The 20,016-nt window shown below is 39.6% G+C and overlaps 2 protein-coding genes across 3 annotated transcripts; one reads left to right on the top strand and one right to left on the bottom strand.

The window, feature by feature from the left end:
- Positions 1-129: 129 nt before the first annotated feature.
- On the bottom strand, positions 130-4,961 carry LOC141010264 (C-type lectin domain family 4 member E-like). Its single transcript, XM_073483139.1, has 8 exons — positions 4,898-4,961; positions 4,651-4,716; positions 2,683-2,787; positions 2,096-2,173; positions 1,915-1,974; positions 1,587-1,738; positions 1,330-1,454; positions 130-1,240 (listed from the first exon to the last, which is right to left on the bottom strand). Exons 1-8 carry the CDS (start codon positions 4,959-4,961, stop codon positions 1,042-1,044), a joined length of 849 nt encoding a protein of 282 aa, XP_073339240.1. The 3' UTR covers positions 130-1,041.
- Positions 4,962-5,680: 719 nt separating this feature from the next.
- Positions 5,681-19,634, top strand: ak2 (adenylate kinase 2). Of its 2 annotated transcripts, XM_073483166.1 has the most exons (7): positions 5,681-5,862; positions 7,973-8,098; positions 10,185-10,295; positions 11,634-11,728; positions 14,009-14,081; positions 15,944-16,163; positions 19,404-19,634. In XM_073483166.1, exons 1-7 carry the CDS (start codon positions 5,764-5,766, stop codon positions 19,409-19,411), a joined length of 732 nt encoding a protein of 243 aa, XP_073339267.1. In that variant the 5' UTR covers positions 5,681-5,763; the 3' UTR covers positions 19,412-19,634. The 2 variants fall into 2 exon arrangements, with proteins under 2 accessions (XP_073339267.1, XP_073339266.1); XM_073483165.1 differs by lacking the exon at positions 19,404-19,634 and having other exon boundaries at positions 15,944-16,204.
- Positions 19,635-20,016: the final 382 nt, after the last annotated feature.

The following is a 20,016-nucleotide window of genomic DNA, read 5'->3' as shown; positions in this document are numbered from 1 at the left end:
ACCTTCGTTAAATCTTGTTCTGTGTCGAGTTGGCGGCCATGTTGGTGTTGGTGACGTGTGTTGAGCAACATGATGTCGTTTCACACTTAAATAGATGATACTTTTTCGACAAACTTCCAGCAGTCTTCATTGACTTAAAAAATAATCTTTTTATTTCACCAACATCATGTGTTTACTTCATGGCACAATTCAAACAGGAGCAATATGGTAATATTTTAAGCAAAATCTGGGATGTGTTGTATAAAATTTTTAACAGGATACACATTCATTAAGGCATTAAAGAACAGTTAGCTTAATTATTCTTGACATGGACCTTTCCAAGTTGCACAGAAGAAGAGTTGCAAAACACAGTTTTAAAGAAGTAAGTATGAAAGCAGTAAAAATAGAAAAGGGTAGTACAGTGACGTCTAGAAGAAAAGTGGACTAATTTTCTTCCTTGCTGAGCAGTTTCAAAATGACACCAGTTGCTGCGACAACTTGAATGATTTTTGAACGTACATGTGAGACCACCGGGCGTCTTTTAACCCTTTCAGGAGTTTAAACACTAATCCATGAAGAGCAAAATACAACTTTCACCTTGGTTTCATTTTTATGTGAATTCTTTCAGAGTTGACACCTACTAAAAGTACATGAAATAATTTAAAAACATTGGCTACATCACACATAACTCAAATGCCACACATCTCTATGGAGTGCACCCCATCCTCAAGTGGTTAAACTTATCTTGCTGAACAAAACATGTAAGTATCATAAATCCCAAAGGCTTTTTGTCGACGGCACCAGCCTACAAAAATACATCACCTCTGCACCATGTAGCTTATCTTTGTAAAGAAGCGTTTGAAAATGTAAACGACAGTTGTCAGGGGATGAAACCACTGAGCTCAACAGTCAAACATTTTAATAACCTTCGACAGAAACTTAAACATTCAAATCTGATTGTAGATTTGGAGAGTCAGAAAGAACACTTCTATAGCGTATACATTTATAAACATAAAAAAAGCTCCACACGATCCTGAGATTGTTTAACAGGCTGAACGAGACTTAAGCTAAAATACAGACGGCCTCCTGGCGTCCAGTTTCTGCTGATTTCTCACAAATACTTTTCTGAGATACTTTGCAGGATTGATCAAACCAATACCTCAGGTCTGTTCCATTTTTTTCTCCCATCCTCGCACAGTCCTCTCCATCCACATCCTTCTCTGTCCAGTTGTCTGGCTCTTTGCCGCTCCAAAATGTCAATCTGAGAGACAGAGAGTAGAAAGAACTGGTTCAGTGAAACTTGTGACTTTGATTGTGTAAACACCAAAAACATGTTTACAGTGGTCAAACCTCTCGTTCAGTGGTGTCCCGTCTGCCCACAACCATGTGCCCTCTTTCACTGAGTCTGTCAGTCCGATCCAGAACTTGTCCTCATGCTCGACCATCTTGTCGCTCACTTTCTGCACCAGGAATGACTGGACAGGGAAAGTTAATGAAAAATACAATATATCTATGTAACACCACTTTTATCATGTTAACTAATGCAAAACACAAGGTGATAAAACAAAAGCCAGACGGCTCAGTGAGGCTGCAGCAGTGTGTTCTACCTGCTCGGCCTCGCTGTCTATCTTCACCAGATCTCCTCTTCTTCGTCTGCATTCGTGTCTGGCCTGTTCCCAGGTTGATTCATCAGTGGAGAAATAGTAGCACTGACTTCCTTTCGGCTCCCAACCATCTTCACATTTATGACATGGATCAGCTATGAAGAGATTACAGCAAAGACTTGAGTCAAGTGCAACAAAACACTGTTCATATTTACAGAGTTTGAGCAGCTGAGACGATACCTCACAGGTTTAATCTGTCACTGTTTCTTTAATCATCATCAGATGCAAACATACATGCAAACATGTAAGAAAAGCAACATCAGTCACTTACTAGGAGGTTTTGGACAGGGTTTCTGCACCGTGTTGCATGTTTTTACCTCACAGCGTCTCTCTGTTATGAAAGAGGATAAAACGATTTCACTTTCACCAGGATCGTCTTTTATTTGAGAAGCTGAACAGACAGCACAACTCTTGGCAGAGAAAATTGGAGTTTGACCCAAAATGTGACTTACCTGTGATATTTTTTCTCAAAGCTGTATTCTCATCCGTCAGCTTTTGGAGATCTTCTGTGGTTTGATGGTGTTTATAACCTCATTTAAAAACAGAAAGTCAAGTCAGTGTGTGAAACTCCCATTTGGTAAATTATTCAGAACCTGATGATGAGCATCAATCCACAATTAACAGAGCACCGATCACTCAAATTACTAAATTACACAGTTAAAGATACTTCAACGTACACATAATGTGTTTATTCAAGAGCTTATTTAAAGCATTTAAGCTGGTTATTCTTCCTCCTGTAATAAATTGCACATTTAGTTATTTAAGTTGTACACATTGACTTGACTCTGCATTAAATCTGACCCTTTATATTGAAGTTATGTCAAAGAATTAGATTGGATATTTACATGTAATCAAATCACTTAAAGTCACTGTTTTAAGCATGTTTTGAGTGTATCATATGTTGCACTCTGGATAAAAACTGAATTGCGTGAAATGATTGCAAACGTGACATTTCCAGATTGATTTTTGGTGATTTTAAATTAACAGTTGAGTGAAACATCCAACAAAAAGATCTCGAATCTCAAACTGTTAAACTCACAGGTAAAGCCGAGAGCAATGACAGCGGCAGCCAGGAGAGCACTGAGAACCACTATGGCCACTCTCTCTGCTGTGACCTTTGACCCTCCAGTTTGTTGCTGGGAGCCTGTTGAACAGCAGAAGATGCAGATAGTGTGTTTAGATGTTAGTTTTTGTAAATGGGGAAGGAGTTGTTCAGTTTTCTCGCAGTTGAAAACTGTTTACATGATTTCCGGACTTGTCTGCATGTACGTGTCAAAAACTATGTAACTACGTGTAACTGCTTCACTAGCAGGGAACGCAACACTTGAATGAAATGAGGAAGTGTTGGCTGAATCCTAATGTGAGTTTGTGGGTGAACGTGATGGAGAATTTGATAATTTAGGCCCGTATGCGACAGTATGCAGAGGACTGGGTGAGAGGGGATGAAGAGAGGGTGAATGGATGTGAAACAGAGGGAGGAATTCAATTTATACTCGGGTAGATGTTGTTCATTCATTCCTCAGGCTTAGACTCATCATCAGCACTCTGCCATGAAAATAGTCTCAATTTCATGCTTTTCCAACCCCAAAAAGTTGGAATCTGCTCATGTAGGTCAGAAAGAGGCTTCAGATTTCCATTAAGACCATTTCTTAACCGTGCAATATGTAAGAATTGGCCACCTGTCGATAATTATACTCAAAACAAAGAGGAGGCAGCAAATAACCAAAGTAACCACTAATTGCTGCTGACTGTAGCTGCCATTTGCTAGTTAGCTCAGTTAGCCATGCTGGACGGTGAGCTTGGTGCTAACATCAAAACTGTTATCTCTTCACATTCTGTAGATAATTTAAGGCATGTTCATGGCCAGTTAATCGTTCCTCGTAGCATGTTTACATTTGGATTCTTAAGAATGCAGATGAAAAGATGGAAACATGATGCTTGATGCTTTTACTTGCAACATAATACTACAGATTATTCTGGCCCTTTTCATGTTCAGTTCCTCTTTTTTTTTTTCCTGTCCAAGACTTCCTGTCCTCATTTACAGTAAACTCCCTCTCAGCTTCACAACGTGTTGGAATGAGGTTCCTTTATTCTGTCTCTGCAGCTATAAAAAGCACAAGATATTTCAACACTAAAGGCAATAACATTTTAAAGAGTCTGATTTGCTGTAAAGGTGTGTGTTCACTTAAAAAAACATCTGACTGTCAGTTTGTTCACACTCCTAATGTTTGTAATATATTTGTAATTACGAAATTTAGTAAGATGAAAAACATGCAAAATACCAGTTTTCACTCTATTGCATTTCAATATCTATATCAGTGAATATATCTTAAAGCTGCAGTATAAGGTTTTTCATTGAAATGATATTTAACTCTGACTCTCTTTAACTTGTACTATATGCAGTTTTTATACAGAAGGTGGTTAAAGGATACAATATTTCTAAGAAGTGTATCATATAATTCTTTGCATGAAAGGTGCTATATAAATAAGGTAATCTGTAATTTAAGAATTGACCACCTGTCGTATTCATGCTCAAAACAAACAGAGTAACAGCTAACTGCTGCTAACTGTATCTGCTGTTAGCAGAGTTAGCTGTGCAGCTAGCAGTCCGAACTGGGAGATCAGAGAACCGGGAGCACTGGTGTTGGTTAGCATGCTAACTTCAGTATATGTCTTTGCAACACAATACATACGCATCATAATGTCAGAACTGTTATTCACATTCTGCTGATAATATTTTTATGTTTTCAACTAAGATTCTTACATATTGCACCTTTAAAAGTTTAGCAATTTCATTTATTTAGTGTAATACTGTTTGTTGTACAAAATTAAATTATACACAATAAAATCTATCTGAGGAATCAAGTTGCTGCTCTGAACTTGTAATGTTTCAATAGAGTCTTATGTTTCCTGTTTTTAGCCTACTGAATAATACACGTTTTTATTCTTGAAAAAGTCAGAAAAGGGAGTTCATGTTCCAGTTTATCTAATGATAATTTTTACCTACCTGCTGATGGCTCGGTCTTCAAAATCCTGATTTCAGAGTAAGTGCTTTCAGTCGGTGAGGGAGTCACTGATAAAGTGCAAAAACAACTTTCATGATTCACTCAAACTCTGACAAAGAACATACCCTAGAAAGCTGTGATAGTAAATGACAAAAATAAACGCTTATTCAGATAGATAGATAGATAGATAGATAGATAGATAGATAGATAGATAGATAGATAGATAGATAGATAGGTAAAGAGACTCACCTGTGGCATTTCCCTTTGATTTTGTGAACTTAATATCAGAGTACACCACATTGGCTTCAGTCATTTTACCGCTTGACTAACCACCAGTGAGTTTGCAGGAGAAGTTTAAGCTGTTACAGCAAAAAAAAGCAACCTTCCTGTCTGACCTACCAATGAAAATACACACTCATTTCACAACATTTCACTTCCCATTTGTTCAGAATATAAAACACTAAAATTATTCTTAATATCTCAAAATAATATAATATAATATAGTATAATATAATATTACAAAATCTCCCCATGCTGACATAACGAATGATTTGATTTTAAAGAACATAAATAATTTTCAGACTCAAGGATGTAGACTGATGCTCAGTAGAAAATGTTATTTATTTAACTGTGAAGTCAATATAACTTCTGTAATTTGATTATGTGACTTTTATGGGCCATTTTTTAAAGCCTTTAGAGCCTAAAACAAGACAAAAGTAATTTGAAAATGAATGAATAAATAAAATAAATGGTAATTAATAATATTACAATTCGTTTTTTATTGTTAATGTTCAAAATAATAAAATATAATATAAAACAATGGACATTCCCTTCCTCGGATGTGACACAACGAGGCGTCGCAAGAATTTTATCCAATCAGCTTCTACAATTACTGACAGATCAGCCTGGTGGCCAATCAAACGCACGTAATTACTGAAGAAGTAGTTTGTCAGCCAATCAAACGCCGTATTTCCCGGTAGAGGGCGGGGCTTAATCCTTATGGCAAAAAGGAGGCGGGGACGCTTCCTCTCCTGGCCAACTTGGCTGAAGTGTCACCAGAGCGACCCAGACGGACTTTAATAAAGTTTCTGTCCCGGTGCTCTCCTGGTCCAGACATGGCCCCCAGCACGCAGATGAAAGAGGCAATAGCCGAGGTGCAGGAGGGGATCCGTGCCATCCTGCTTGGACCACCCGGAGCCGGGAAGGGGACTCAGGTCAGAGAGAGACAACCAGGAACGCTAACAGAGCTAGCTGCTAGCTGCTAAGTGTTAGCTTAGACAAACAGCGTTTAGCGCATGGTCGGACTCCTAGCTAATGCTAATGCTAACCTACCTGGGTTTACCTGCTTCCATCTGTCAGAGAAACACAGCTCATGTCTGACCTAGTTAAGGTTGTATTATTCTGAAATGAGTCCGTCAGTTTCACGAGGAAGAGGAAATATCTGTGTATGAACGCTTGTTTTTTAGTTTCACGATGAAGTTAGCACTTTATACCCCCAGTGTGAAAAGTTAGCTTCTGTCTCCTGCTCTGTTCACGTCTGTTGTTCAGACTTTATCAAGTAAATGTGGTTCCTGACTTTGAAATGTGATCATTAATCCGTTTTTCTTCTCTGTCTGCCATTTTAAATGAAATATATTTGGGTGTAGAGACAAACAGAACAGTTTAGGTAATTGTGATGGGCTTTGTCACTGTTTAAGATAATCAACAGATTGATGTACAACAGAAATAATCACTAATTAGACCATTATTTATCATAATGGACTGATCAGCAACAACTTATCTGTTGGTGCAAGCACTTCCAGGTGGAGCATCAGCAGGCAGAACTACAGCAGAACTACAGTACAGTGGTGTTGGCCTGCAGTCTGACTGTATGTATGTGAAAACACATAAGTACTAGAGAAAGCTCAGGTTGAACTTGGTCAGGATCGTCTGGTCAAACCAGTGCGTCAAGTAGACACTATCTTTTCATAAAGGATTTAATCAGAATGTACCATTATGTGTTTTAAAACTGGTAAACGTATGTGGAATGTTGACTAGGAGTCAATCCAATAGACAGATAATTAAAACCAATATACATTTAGAGAAAAAAATAAAAATCTTTGAGTTGAGAGAAAAAGATTAACCAGTGATGCAATATAAGAAACTACAATTGACTCAAGTACTGTACTTGTGTACAATTTTGGAGGTACTTTGCTTCAATATTTCCATTTTCTGCAGTGCTGATAGGCTATTACTTGTGTCATCAGATAGGGGTGTGGACACTGAGAACACAGAGTGGTGACCACTCACAGAGAAAGATGCTGCATCAGAGCCAAAGTACTGCATTTTTAATTTTAGTTATCTTTGGCCTGTAACAATCCAGTTTCATAATCATATTATTCAGAAGGATTCGTGTTGCAACATTCTAGGAGACAGAAATGTGACCATTAAAGAAATGTCACAATGACCTCCTTCAGTCCGTCTTGTGACATCTTCACATTGTCTAGTACTCCCTCAGTGATACATGTATGTTGCACAGGAACATTTTTGTGTCTTCAGTCCTTTCTTTCTTTCACCCATGCTGTTATCTGGTTTGAGTCTTTTCTGTCAGTGAAACACTCTCACTTATTAAATCCCTCTTTAGATTAACTTATTTTAGGTGAATGAATTCTAGTTTTTAGAGCTTAAATCGATGAGTTGACCAACTTAAAATGAATAATTGTTAATAATTAACAGTCCAAAACAAAGACTCCTCATTTAATGTCATAAATGACAAAGAAAGGCAGCAAATCCTCACATTTAAGAAGCAGGAACCAGCAAATGTTTGACATTTTTGGGAAAATGACTGAAACGGTCCATCGATTATTCAAAAATCTTTATTTTGAGTTTCTAATCTTTAAATCAACTAATTGCTGCAGTTCTACTCCTCATGCCAATATCAATGATATGACCACAATGATATTAATTGATAAAATTAACTAGAGAGTCTGGGTTTCACCTTAGTTTGCTTAATAAAAAGAGAGGTTGTTCACTTTGTCTATTGGACTCATCAGCCAAAGAGGTGGTTTGGATGAAGTTCAATGTGGGTGCGTAGCTATAATCAGATTTATAATCTCTGCTGCTGAAAACTCTTTGGCCTCAAAGCTAAAACATTCAAATTCCTTTTTGTTTTCATGCTTTTACCAGCCAGCAGTGCAGCCGGTTGGCTCTCTGACAGCATCAGTGGGTAGAACAGAGTTGAAATCCACTGCCAAACTTTTTATTCATTTGTCTGTTTGGTGATGATGATTTAAAAATCTAATCATTTATTTTTTAACTCGAATGATCTCTTCCCTCTCCCCTCAGGCCCCTCGGCTGGCAGAGAAGTACTGCGTTTGCCACCTGGCCACCGGAGACATGTTGAGGGCGATGGTGGCTTCAGGCTCTGAGCTCGGCAAGAGGCTCAAGCAGACCATGGACGCTGGCAAACTGGTAAAATCTCAGCTCATCTGCTTCTCATGGTCTCTGTGTGTGTTTTTCTTCCTCTGCTCCTTTGCCCTCTCTGAGGATCTGTGTTGACTTTACACTCCTCTATGTTCATCCCCACATGACTACATCCCTCATGTTTATTTGTCTTCAGTGACATTTTGATACTAAGATGGCTTCCACTGATTTTGAAGACAAGTTCCTGAACTGTGAGACAGCAAAGTTTTTCATTCCTTCAAGTTGGAGCTCAGCCATATACAGAGAAAAGTAATACTAATTGAGATATTTGCATAAAGTGGAATCTGCTAATGGAGGCAAAATTGCAGGTTAAATGACTGAATTAATTTAGCTTGTACCTTGTTTATTGACTGTTAATGACTCTGTCTGTTCTTTATTATTCAGTCTCTTTAATTCTTCTGTAACGGTGAAGCTGTGCAGACACAGTGCGTTTTTATTAATCCTGTACGAGTGTTAAATCTCACGTTTCTGCACGTTCAGAACCTGCAGCTCCTATGCTCACTCAGCACTCAGTTCCTAATCGATATAAATGAGGTTGTCAAAATATTAGAAACAGCTCTCTGTATATTGCAATACAATTCATCAGCAGAACACAGTTTTTGCTGTGAGAGCTTTGTTTCCTAGTTGTTTTCCATGAGCAGTAAGCCTATAAATGTTCGCCAAGTACGTTTCTGCAATGCCACAGATCAAACTGGACGTTTCTTTATGTTGCAACTTTACGTCTGTTTAGGTTGAATTTTCTATCTCTCTCTCTGCTAAGGCTTAGGCTCAAAAACCACTTCCCTGGGGTTAAGAAAAAAATCATTGTTGGGCTTAAAATGCCAGTTTTGGTCAACACAATCACAGATGGAGATGTCTGCAGGTCTCCTTAAAACTACCTTTTTTATCAGTAGTAGTAGTAGTAGTAGTAGTAGTAGTAGTAGTAGTTGTATTTGTCTTCTTATGGCTTTATTAGATAGTGCAGCTGAAGACTGACAAGAAAATGGGTGAAAGAGAGAGGGATGGTGACATGTAGAAAAGGGCCACAGGTCTCCTCAAAAAACACCCAGTGTTGTCGTCCTTCTGTCCTTTAAAAATATCCAGTGGTGTGACCCGAACTGCAGTCGACCGTTTGGCAGCCTTGCTGGTGGTAATAACACCAACACCATCCCCTCCACCTCCTGATGTGAAAGGTGGTTAATAAGCACATTTACGCAAGCATGATATTCCATGTTTGGTACAAATGTATCTGTGGTTTGCAGTAACATTAACTCCTAACATTCTCCCAAGGGGGATCAATAAAGGAACATTTTATCATATTTTATTATATCCTGGCGACTGGGCTGGCATTTTTTTGATGCCTGGAGTGCCTTGTGTTATTGCAGGCGTGGTCTAAACTCCTCGATGTGAAAAAACTTTAACTCGGAGCAGAAAAAACGCCTGACACCATTGTCAAGCTGTCCCTGTCTCATCATCCAGGCATCCAAGCAGGTGGTACTCCCTGTGATTTCTCCTGTTTTCGTTTCCCCGTGTCCAGCGTATTTTTTGGGAACAGCCTCTCATGCTCTATCAGAGCCAGAGCTCTGTTATGCAGATATTTCTATTATTCTGTCGACTAACTAGGAAGTTAACTACTTCTGCATGGCCAAAATGAGAGGTACAGGTTTGCTTCACTGCAAAATCCTGGTTATGCTAAGGACAGGTAATTCAGTGGTTGCCTAAAAAAAAAAAACCACACTGCTTTTTAAAATTGTTTTATTATTATATGCTTCAATAAAAATCCAGTGCAGTGTGTCCCTTTCTGACCCTTCATCACATCTCTAATTGTGTGTGTTCTGTATTTGTGTGGCGTACAGTACTGTATCTGTATCTGTTATCTATGCACACTTTGTTTTATAACTCGTTCTCCTCCTGTGACTAATTTCTCATTTCCTCAGAACTGTTTGCTCAAAAATCCACGGCATCAACAAGTCTGTTTGTTCTTTAGATATAATGACTCCTTTTATTGTAATGAAGGAAATTCACTGTGTAGCATGTGTATCAGACGCAACTGAACTGTGTCAACATGTTGTGTTATCTTTGTTGTGACCTGCAGGTCAGCGATGAGATGGTCGTGGAGCTCATAGAGAAGAACCTGGACACGTCGGCCTGCAAAAAAGGCTTCCTGTTGGACGGGTTCCCTCGCACAGTCAAACAAGCGGAGATGGTCAGGATTTAATTTGATTCTGTTGCTTTCTGTTGTTATCATGTGAAACAAAATCACGCTGAGTAAAACTGATTAGGTCACAAAAGACGGAGCCAGACTGGCTATTTCCCCTCATCTTCAGTCGTTGTGTCTGTGTCCTGGCTTTAGCTCCGTACATGATATCCATGAGTGGGATTTATCTTCTCATTAAACCCTCTTTAAGAAAGTAAAGAGTTGTGTTTTCCCAAAATTTGGAACTGTGTCTTTAAGTTTGTTAGTTTCAGATTTAATTTAGATTAGGTGCAATAAAGACTTAAATGTAGAGCAAAAAAGATTAATCAGTTAGTTCTGAACTTTTGAAATTATTGGCAAGTAATTTGATTAACGGTTAATTTGTTTGAGTAACTTCCAGCTTCCTGCATGTGAATATTTTCTGGTTTCTTTACTATGACAGTAAACTGAATATCTGGGTTGTGGACGAAACAAGGCATCTAAGTACGTCATCTTGGGCTTATGGAAACAATAATCGTCAATTTTCACCATCTTCTGACATTTTATAAACCAAATAACTAATCAAGGAATCGAGAAAATAATCTACAAATTAACTGACCATGAAAATAGTAACTAGTACAGAAATACTTTAATTACTTTTCTGTAACAGTTCACACCAACAGCACAATTTAAAAAGCGGCCACAATAGTAGCAGGACAAACTGTTGAAATATCATCTTGCACACTTTTGCTATTTTGAATAAAACAGCTAAATTACTTTACAGGATCAGAAAGTTCTGGATTCTTTCATTTTCACTAACAAATTAATACAATTCATGATGGTTAAAGTTACTTTTCAAATTAAAAGTGGTACTCAAAATTTCCCTGGTCGCAAATAATTTGCCAAGAAACAATATACTGGTATTTCATTATTGCAAAAGCTATGCCCCTTTTTGGGAGACAGATGGCAGTCTTTCCCAGTCCAAATTTTTTCTTTCACTTTCTTTTTTCTTTATGGTCTGAAATAATCAATAAAATGCAAACAACATTATCGCCCAGAATGCACCTTCATAATTTCACATTTTTTTCCCTTGGTGCATCAAAAGCAAAAATGGCTTCATGAAAGATTACGAGGCTGTTTTCTACTAAAATGTGATCAGATATACTGTATGTAAAAGTTTTCAATCTCAATATTTCATATGTTTTGAAAATTCACATTTTTAATTCAGCATTACAGCAATATATTTTTATATCATTTATCATCTCAGCCATTCAGTCATCATAGGAAAGAAAGGAAGAGCTTTTTGTACTGAACCATAGATATCGGTCATGCCATATGTTTGACTCCCTCTGTGTCTTCTTCTTCCAGCTGGATGACTTGTTGGACAAGAGACACGAGAAGCTGGACTCTGTGATCGAGTTCGGCGTCGATGACTCTCTGTTGGTCCGCAGGATCTGTGGCAGGTAGGAATGAGAGAGAATTAATTATTCAAGACCGGATAAAGGATTCAATCTGTTTTATATCCCCATGATGCTGCTTTTTCCTTTTGGCCGAGCAGCTTCTCATTCTGTCGGCGTGTTAAATCCAGCTGGGCAGGTAGGCTGATTCATGTGAACAGAAGAGTCTGGGTCAGTGAGATAATGTTGGAGAGAAGTGGAGCGTGAAAGCATGCGATTAGCAGCGAAGGTGGCCTGAAGGGTTTTGAGAGCGTGCTGCGGCTGGAAGGTCGCAGGTTGAATTCTTAAAGAAGTCGACGTGTCAGTCCCTGATGAAATGTGCTGAATACTGGAGCTGCTCAGAGCCTGATTGTACTTTTAAACTGTGTGGGGAAACTTTTCATGGAGCTCAAATTTACAGTTTAAAACGCATGATTTTGTTGTGACGAATAATTGCTGTGTTATTAGGAGTGGCATCTCCTTGTAGGAGTCAGGAACCAATAAATGAGTTCAAAGTTGACACACAGCTCTGTTAAAACGTGAAGAGGTTCATAAAGCTTTCAACAACAAGTCACACCAGTGTTCATATCAACATTTCAGAACAAAATCAGTTAGCAATCCTTGTGTGCTTTCAGTTGTTACGTTGATGTCGATCAATTGAAAACCATCTTGACAGTGCTGACCTTTAGAAGAGATGGAGACAAATGGTGAAGCCACTCTTAATTTAATATATCCACCAGCTGATTTATGTCTAGTGCTCACTGCGCTGGCACAATTGAAATAAACGTGTATGCTGGCTGTGAAAGTAGAGATGTTAGAGTGGGACAAATAAAGGTGCCCAGAGTTATTCAGTCTCGAAACAACAGTGTGAAACTATTTCTGATGCAGGTTTGACAGAAAAAAATTACTGTTAATGTTCCTCTTTTATCATCACAGCATGGATATGAAAGGACTGTGTAGTCATTAAAGCAACGGTTCAACCAAAAATGAAAGTTGAGTCATTATCCCCTCACCCTCATGATGATGGAAATTCAGGTGAAGTTTAATAGTCCACAGAACATTTGTGTAGCTTTACAACAAAACGGTGATGACGCATTCTCCTAAACCACTGACGTAGCTGTGGACTGTGGAAATCTTCACTGTAGTTTCTAAACTGAAAGTGTTCGCATACAGCCCATCTGAAACAATTCTTAGAAATCCAAGGTTTCTGTAAATACATCATCAGATGTAATGTCAGAAGAGCTAACTAGCTCATAGCAGCAGTTAGCTTTTATTTAAACTACAGGTAAAGCTATCTGTCCATCAGGAAACTCTGCAGCGGGAGGACATCAGTGGGAAAACCAGAAAAAAAATGTTTCCTGCCTACTGACCGGGGCGTAGAGTGGGACTGACAGAGACACCATTCGCTACAAGTGTACTGCCAGACTCACTCATGTGTAGATGTGGAAAACCTGGGTTGACTTATGGAGTCGATTACCACCGTCGCGTGAATGCTTGGTGTGATTGTGATTGTTAGGTTTAAGGTTACAACAGATAACGTAAAGATATCCTGAGTATGTTCAACTTGCTTCGTGGTACAGGCCTCTGGTTTTGTCTTTAACCTCACCCTGTTCAGTGGGTCTGTTTTTTCCACAAGCGAATCAAGCGGCAACCAACAGTAGCCACTTATTACACAAAGACGCTTTGATAAATTGCCGTCCCACTTTCTGGTAAAACCTGGCACTGATTCACTTATGTAAGCTCTACAGGTTGAGGCAAAAGAGAGAATTGAAGAGAAAGTTGCAAACCTTCTAACAACTTAATTGGCAGTGTGTTGTTGTTGTTTCCTGGTACATTTCCATCTCTGCCTCCGCTGTGCCACAAATCATTATTTATGTAACGGTTTAATACGACATGCTGCGCTCTGATTTTAGGCTGACCCACACATTTCAGAGGCCTTCAGCTGAACACGTGTCAGCGCTTTAGAAAATGTGTGCGGTGAAATCATTCATTGCGTTTGTTATTGCAGCACAGTGTTCGTCCTTTTTCTTCACAATACATTATTCGATGACACACTTAAAAGAAGATTTTGTAAAGGGCCATCTTTCTGTCGGCGGGGGTCCTTTTGTGAGGAAGAGGAGGCCGGCTGCTGCCGTTTCAAGCCCAAGTAGGACAAGGGCAGCGTGTGGGCTGTGAAAAGGACAGTTAAGTAGTTAGTGAGTCACTGTGGCTGTGTAACCCTCATCTGTCCTCCTCCTCTGCTCTCACTCTTGATTCCTTTTCTGTCCTTGTCCTGTCCTCCTCACCGTCTCCCCTCCATTTCCCCAGACTAATTCATCAGCCGAGTGGCCGCTCCTACCACGAGGAGTTTAACCCCCCCAAAGAGCCCATGAAGGATGACGTAAGTAGTTTCGTTATCAACCCACTTAGAAACCACTTCTGTCGAAAATGCCTCCTACCTAAAATCACTGCCAGGCTGGAAATTGGTGACAATCAGCCAGCTTCAGACTTAAGTGCTTTGACGTTTTCAGAATGTATAAAATGTTTGGGACATTTACTCTGAATTAAATACACTGAGATGTTTCTGTGAAAAGCCATCATCCTTTGACTCATCTTATTAACTCTAAATGCGTCACAAAGGAGTTGATGTACAGGAAGAGACTCTGAGTTGGAGAAGAGAATTCAGACTATTTGGGAAGAACATCCAGTATATTTACTCCATTAGAGAAGCTTTCTGCTTGGTGGTGGCACCGAGTGGGAGGTTTATTGATCTATTGATGGGACTAAAGGCTTTTTCAAAGGTGATGATTAGATCAGGCTGTCCTGATGTGTTTTAAAGATTGTCTATGCTAATGCCAGATGAAAATGTTTACACTTGTATTAAAAAAAAGCTATGGTCATACATTAAAGTGGAAACAGACACTCTCCCGCCCCAGTGTTTCTAAGTGGTGTTATTAATGGTGTTGTCACAATGACAGACAGAGCCCTTTCCATTTTCCTCAGAGTAGCAGCCAACAGCACATGAAGTGTTATATGAAATATTTTGGTTTTCTGCAGTATGCAAACATACATGAATTGATACCATGAATAGTTATATAGAGGCTATGCCTGTGATGTCACAGTAGGCCACTGATTGTCAGAAAGACGTGAGTGGCAACACTGTTAGTATTTATCAAGTTCAGAACTCGTCTGGCTTTAATGCAGCAAAAACATTTTGCTGTGCTGCCCTAGTTACTCATTAATTTGAAAGCAGATAGCAGTGGTGCCAGGATCGCCAGTCTGCCTTCATTTTCAGTCATTACCCTACTCTCTGAAGTGTGTACTCATCAGAAGTCCTACGACGTAGATATGTCGGGTCTTAGTGCGTTTCTGCATGCTTATCCCATAGACTTCAATACAGCTGTCACCACAGTCTGGCACCAAAGCAAGATTCTGTGATGTAATGATGCTCACGTTGCTACACGTTTTTTCTTCAAGTATTTTGTTTGCTCTTTTTGACAAAATCCTCAGATTGTATTCTCAGTGCAAAGTCTGGTCCGTGGCCTTTTGTGCCACCTGTGCACCATGAGCTCTTTGCTGGGCACCAAAATACTACAGAGACATGCAAAGCCAATTTTAAGGTCAGGAAAATACCAAACTGAAGGAGTGCTGCCTGCGATGGTCACTGCACCACCGTGAAAATGAGGCCCTGAGTGCCCCTTGTTCCATCTGGTTTCAACTCGCTGTACTCTGCTGATTCCCTCGCCTGAGTCCCACTTTTTCCCAAATTTAAAGCTGTGTGGAACTTATTTTATGTGATGTAACATGAGCCCAGGTATTGCTGTTGTGCCGCTGTGACTGAATGAATGTAACTAATAGCGAAAACTCTACATTTTATAATAACATAGACAAAGAAACTATATTTAATGTGGATCGGTCAGATTGGCTGATACCTGCTCCGATTTTTACGGCCTGGTTTAGTTCAGATGCCGATCTGATGGATTGGATCAGGGCTTCCCTACTTACCAAACTTCCTTACCTCTTTACTTACTCTCCAAACAAAGCAGCACACAGTGACACTCAATCCACTGACTCAGAAAGGAGGATTTCCAAAAGCTTCTGTTCTGACTAAGACAAAGATTTCAGCACAGTAACAAGTAACGTGTGTGAGAGAAGGAAAGTGAGATGAGAGCCTTGACCTAATTGTAGAAACAGGTTGAAACTGCAAGCGTTGTTGTTCAGGTTTTACTGTCTCTCTCTAATCCCATCTTTTGTCTCACTCAGTTGACAGGCGAGCCTCTTATCCGCCGCAGTGACGACAACGAGACGACGCTGCGCTCCCGCCTGGACGCCTACCACCGGCAAACCGTCCCTCTGGTGAACTACTACAGCGCCAGGGGCCTGCACACGGCCATCGACGCCGCTAAGAGCCCAAACGTCGTCTTTGCCGCCATTGTAGCTGCCTTCTCCGCTGCTACGGAAGCCCCCGCCCGTGCCACCGCCTGTAAAGACCAAGTGTTCTTCATTTAAAAGCCCTTTTTCCATCCTTCCTGTATCCCCTCCAACGGGTTCTTTCTTCCCCCAACGGTGGAGATTATACAAGAGTCGATCGAGTGTCACAGCGGCAACAAAATGTAACTTTGAAGATGGAGACTCAGTGTGGCGTCAGCACTTCAGCTGGTTTGATCCCTGTTGTAGAAACAGAAAGGATTCAAAGATGTATTTTTGTTACTCTTCATCACAAAATCAAGCGTGAAAGAGAACTGATCAATAACCACAACACAACGCTTAGCACCATGCTGCTGCGTCTGCCTGTCAACTATATAAGATTTTGACATTTAGCAGAGCAGAATGCCATGCACTACTCTAGAGATGCTTTTCATCAGATGTGCTTAAAAATATTGACGTTTGTCGCATATTGTTTGCCTTCGCTGGACAGGTTTGCTCTTGTTTAATCGATGACTTTGCCCTTTTCTCTTTCTCAGTCTCTGATTCTCTAGCACTTACAGTAGATCCCCTGTTTTTTCCTATCAGATGTATTTCCTCCTCCTTTGTTTCCTCAAAGAAACAAACACATTAGAAGCATCTGACATTTCCCATCTGCAAGTCATTTTCAGTGGCCTTAAATTTTGTCAGATTGGTTTTAAGTGCACTGACAGAGAAGCAAAGCTGTTGGTTTTAACAAGGTGTCATAAAACTGCAATGACTGGTAACAGTTTGAAGGAAAAAAATCTTAAGACAGGGCTGATGGAACTGCAGTTAATAGGACCTGACATCTAAAATGTGTAATTTGCCTCACATTTAATTATCGAGATATATGAAATGTATGACAGTTTTAATCATAGTCTATTTAAAAGTTTTTCAAACTGTTAGAGTGCCTCACCAGGTGTGCAAGAGAGTTAAAGGAGGGCAGTAGAGCCAAAGAGACCACATGAGGTGAAAGGGACAGTTGCATGCAGGTGTTCTGTAAACAGGAAATTAGTTTGACAAATAAGGCAATTTGCCATTAAAAGTCCATAAATCTGTTCAGATATCATAGAAAAAAGATGTTCTTTATAACGGCAGAACTTGCCTTAGAAACATCACGTTTTTAAGTTTCCTGCCATATTAACACAATCCAGTGATGGTTTTGTGTACATCCATGGGAACATTACAAACAGGAACTGCTAATAGCTAATTCGGCATACTTTCAATAATCTTGATTTTGTCTGGGGGGGGGGGCAGAGTCAGACTTTGGTCAATATATAGCAGGCTGTAGAAGAGACTGATTTTATGTCACTTATAAGAAAATCTTCTCTGCTGCAGATGGAAACTGACAAATCAGTGTGTTCAGATGACGTGTCAGTTACTGTGTCCAGTTAAAGGTTTATACTTCCCTTCATTCATTCATCCCTCAGTATAACCTGCTGTCTCTTCCTCCTCATTGGCTCAATACTGCTCTCACTCTCTGACTCCATGAATGACCTCCTGAACGTTTGAGAGTCTGTACTGGTTGAAAATTAAGTCAGTATTTGATTGATACTGCAAAATCAATATGCACTTTAATGACTGCTCAGTGTTTTTATAGCTGTAGACATAAAGGGTCTAATGTTAGCTCAGAGTGGCTCAACACCATTACTGGCTTTGGAAGGTTTACAAATTTTAGTTTTAAACTTTTCTGAAGTTTTTCTGACACACTGGAGTCAGAATCTTTTCAGTGGGAGTGCTGATTATTGAATATTTGCACGCCGAGCTGTAAAGAGGCACACCCGAGTCTTTTATTAATTGTTATGTTGGATAATGGATGTGACATGTCATCCCTGGTTTAGATGGTGTGATCTAGTTTTCGGTTGCTGAATATGACTGAGACCAAGCTGTGAACATGTAGCCTTGATATTTTTCCAATATTGTTAATGTGCCTATAATGGATATGTATCAAATGAGAAGGTGAGAGGAGTCAGTAAATTTATCGCTATGACTGAGAATTATCAACTGATGACATTTGGCTTGACTTAAACATTGCTTTAAATTAATATGTAAACAATATAAACACATTCAGGACAAAATAAATCCAGTATGAGTCAGACTAGTGCAAACAAATCAAAATCCAGCTATTTGAATCGGATCGGTGCATCACTAGTCATCTTAGTCCTGCTCGTATAAAATGGCGTCTTACAAAAAAAGTCATCACAGGATCTTTGTACTGAAATGTAAAGCACTTTTTATGAAGTCCCTTGTTTCTGTCGTGAAGTTTCTTTTGTTGTAAATTTGGTAAATGTGTTTTCACATCAGTGTCCAGAGTTAAGAGGCCAGTTGGTTAAATGCACTTGCACTCATGTTAATTAACTTTTGTATCAGTGGCACTGACAGTTAAAGATGGTAGTTTGTGTCTTGTGTGCTGACAGCAGCACTGACGTCACAGTTTGTGTGAAGTGAACTGGATCAAAGAGAAAAAAAAGCGAAGGACATCGGACATTCAAATCTAAAAACAAATTCCCTTTCGGAAATGTTTTGATTTCAGGCTTTTGTTTCTGCTTCTCCCAAAGGTGTCTTATAACCTCCATTTGTTCCATTTATATATTCTTGATTTGATACTTACTGGCACAATGGAAGTTGTGGGAAAAAAAGAGTAATCAGCCTAAATTTATCAACAGAAGTGATGTTTCCAGCTGTAATAACTGGCTCGGCCTCTGGACACTCCTGTGTTTTTGTCCTTGAATCCTTCCATTCCTCCTTGACCTATTAGTTTCCTCTCCAGCTCTGTAGTCACCTGGTGTTTGTGTTCAGTGGAAACATCTTGCATGCAGACTGTGTCGCCCGCACCTTCCCTCGAATACTGATGTGTTTCTGTTCTCTCAGGGGGCTGTGGTGATGAAAAACAATAGCAGATGTTCAGCAGTCCCAGTAGGCAGATTTCAGTCTTAAATCGACTCAACCAGACGATTTCATGCTAAATTTCCTTTAATATTCTGTCCTGTGCTCAATGATACCCTAGTTCCCCTTTTCTTTTTTTAAATTGTCACTTTTTGAAAGCTGTGAATGTAAAGATTTAATCATGACATGAAATGTTGGGCTTTTGTTCGCCCATAAATGAATGTGACTTATGAATGTGCACTTTAAAGTGAACGCTGGCTCCCTAATTGCACTCGGAGATGGACAGTTCCAACATTTAAATGACCAAAAAAGTATTATTAGTCATGGCTTGTTGCGTTTTTTTTTTTAAAAAAAAAACCTTTCCTTCCCCTCTCTCTCCCTTGTCTTCCAGCTGGTTGAATCCTGAGCTGCTCCATTTTCACCGAGGCGAAGGACTGGAGTTGGCAAAAGATCTCGGGCGGGTGGACAGATGGCTGGAGGAGGAGGGGGGGTCAGAAAATCGAGGGGAATTAGACTAACTAAGTTTAGGTTAATTTTGCAATGCTGTGGGGATTGTAGTTGAAAAGCTTATTGTCATATTCTTCATGTTTTCCCCTCCCAATAAACCTCATGCTTTCCTACAGTCATGACTTTCTGTGCATATTGTTTTATTTTTTTTACCTGATTCACCGACTGAAGTTTAAAGGTGCTGTATGTAAGAATGAGCCACTTGTTGAATCTTTATTCCAAACAAATGGGGGTCAGCATATCACCGGAGTAACCGCTAATTGATGCTAACTGTTGTTGCCGTTAGCTTGTTAGCTCATTTAGCCTGGGCAGTGGGGAAGTCTTGTTGTTGTTGTTGTTTACACTGCTACATGGGAGCTTTGGATCAGGATAAGCTGGGCTAGCTGGTTAACATGCTAACTTCAGTAGATACTGTGTCTCTTGGACTTAAAACATGTATTTCTTTACATTCTGCTAATAATATCAACAAGATTCTTCCATATTGCACCTCTTTAAAT

The sequence above is a fragment of the Pagrus major genome, chromosome 16 (assembly GCF_040436345.1).
Source record: "Pagrus major chromosome 16, Pma_NU_1.0".
In the NCBI taxonomy this organism is placed as follows: Eukaryota; Metazoa; Chordata; class Actinopteri; order Spariformes; family Sparidae; genus Pagrus; species Pagrus major.
This window is presented reverse-complemented; position numbering and strand designations above follow the sequence as displayed.

Bases quoted from the DNA above. Each gene is read 5' to 3' on its own strand.
- LOC141010264 (XM_073483139.1), bottom strand. From the start codon at position 4,961: ATGACTGAAGCCAATGTGGTGTACTCTGATATTAAGTTCACAAAATCA. The intron at 1,739-1,914 runs GTAAGTGACTGA...ATCTCTTCATAG, and splicing joins ACCCTGTCCAAAACCTCCTA to CTGATCCATGTCATAAATGT. The intron at 1,241-1,329 runs GTTTGACCACTG...TCTGTCTCTCAG, and splicing joins GGGACACCACTGAACGAGAG to ATTGACATTTTGGAGCGGCA.
- ak2 (XM_073483165.1), top strand. From the start codon at position 5,764: ATGGCCCCCAGCACGCAGATGAAAGAGGCAATAGCCGAGGTGCAGGAG. The intron at 5,863-7,972 runs GTCAGAGAGAGA...CTCTCCCCTCAG, and splicing joins GAGCCGGGAAGGGGACTCAG to GCCCCTCGGCTGGCAGAGAA. The intron at 11,729-14,008 runs GTAGGAATGAGA...CCATTTCCCCAG, and splicing joins GTCCGCAGGATCTGTGGCAG to ACTAATTCATCAGCCGAGTG.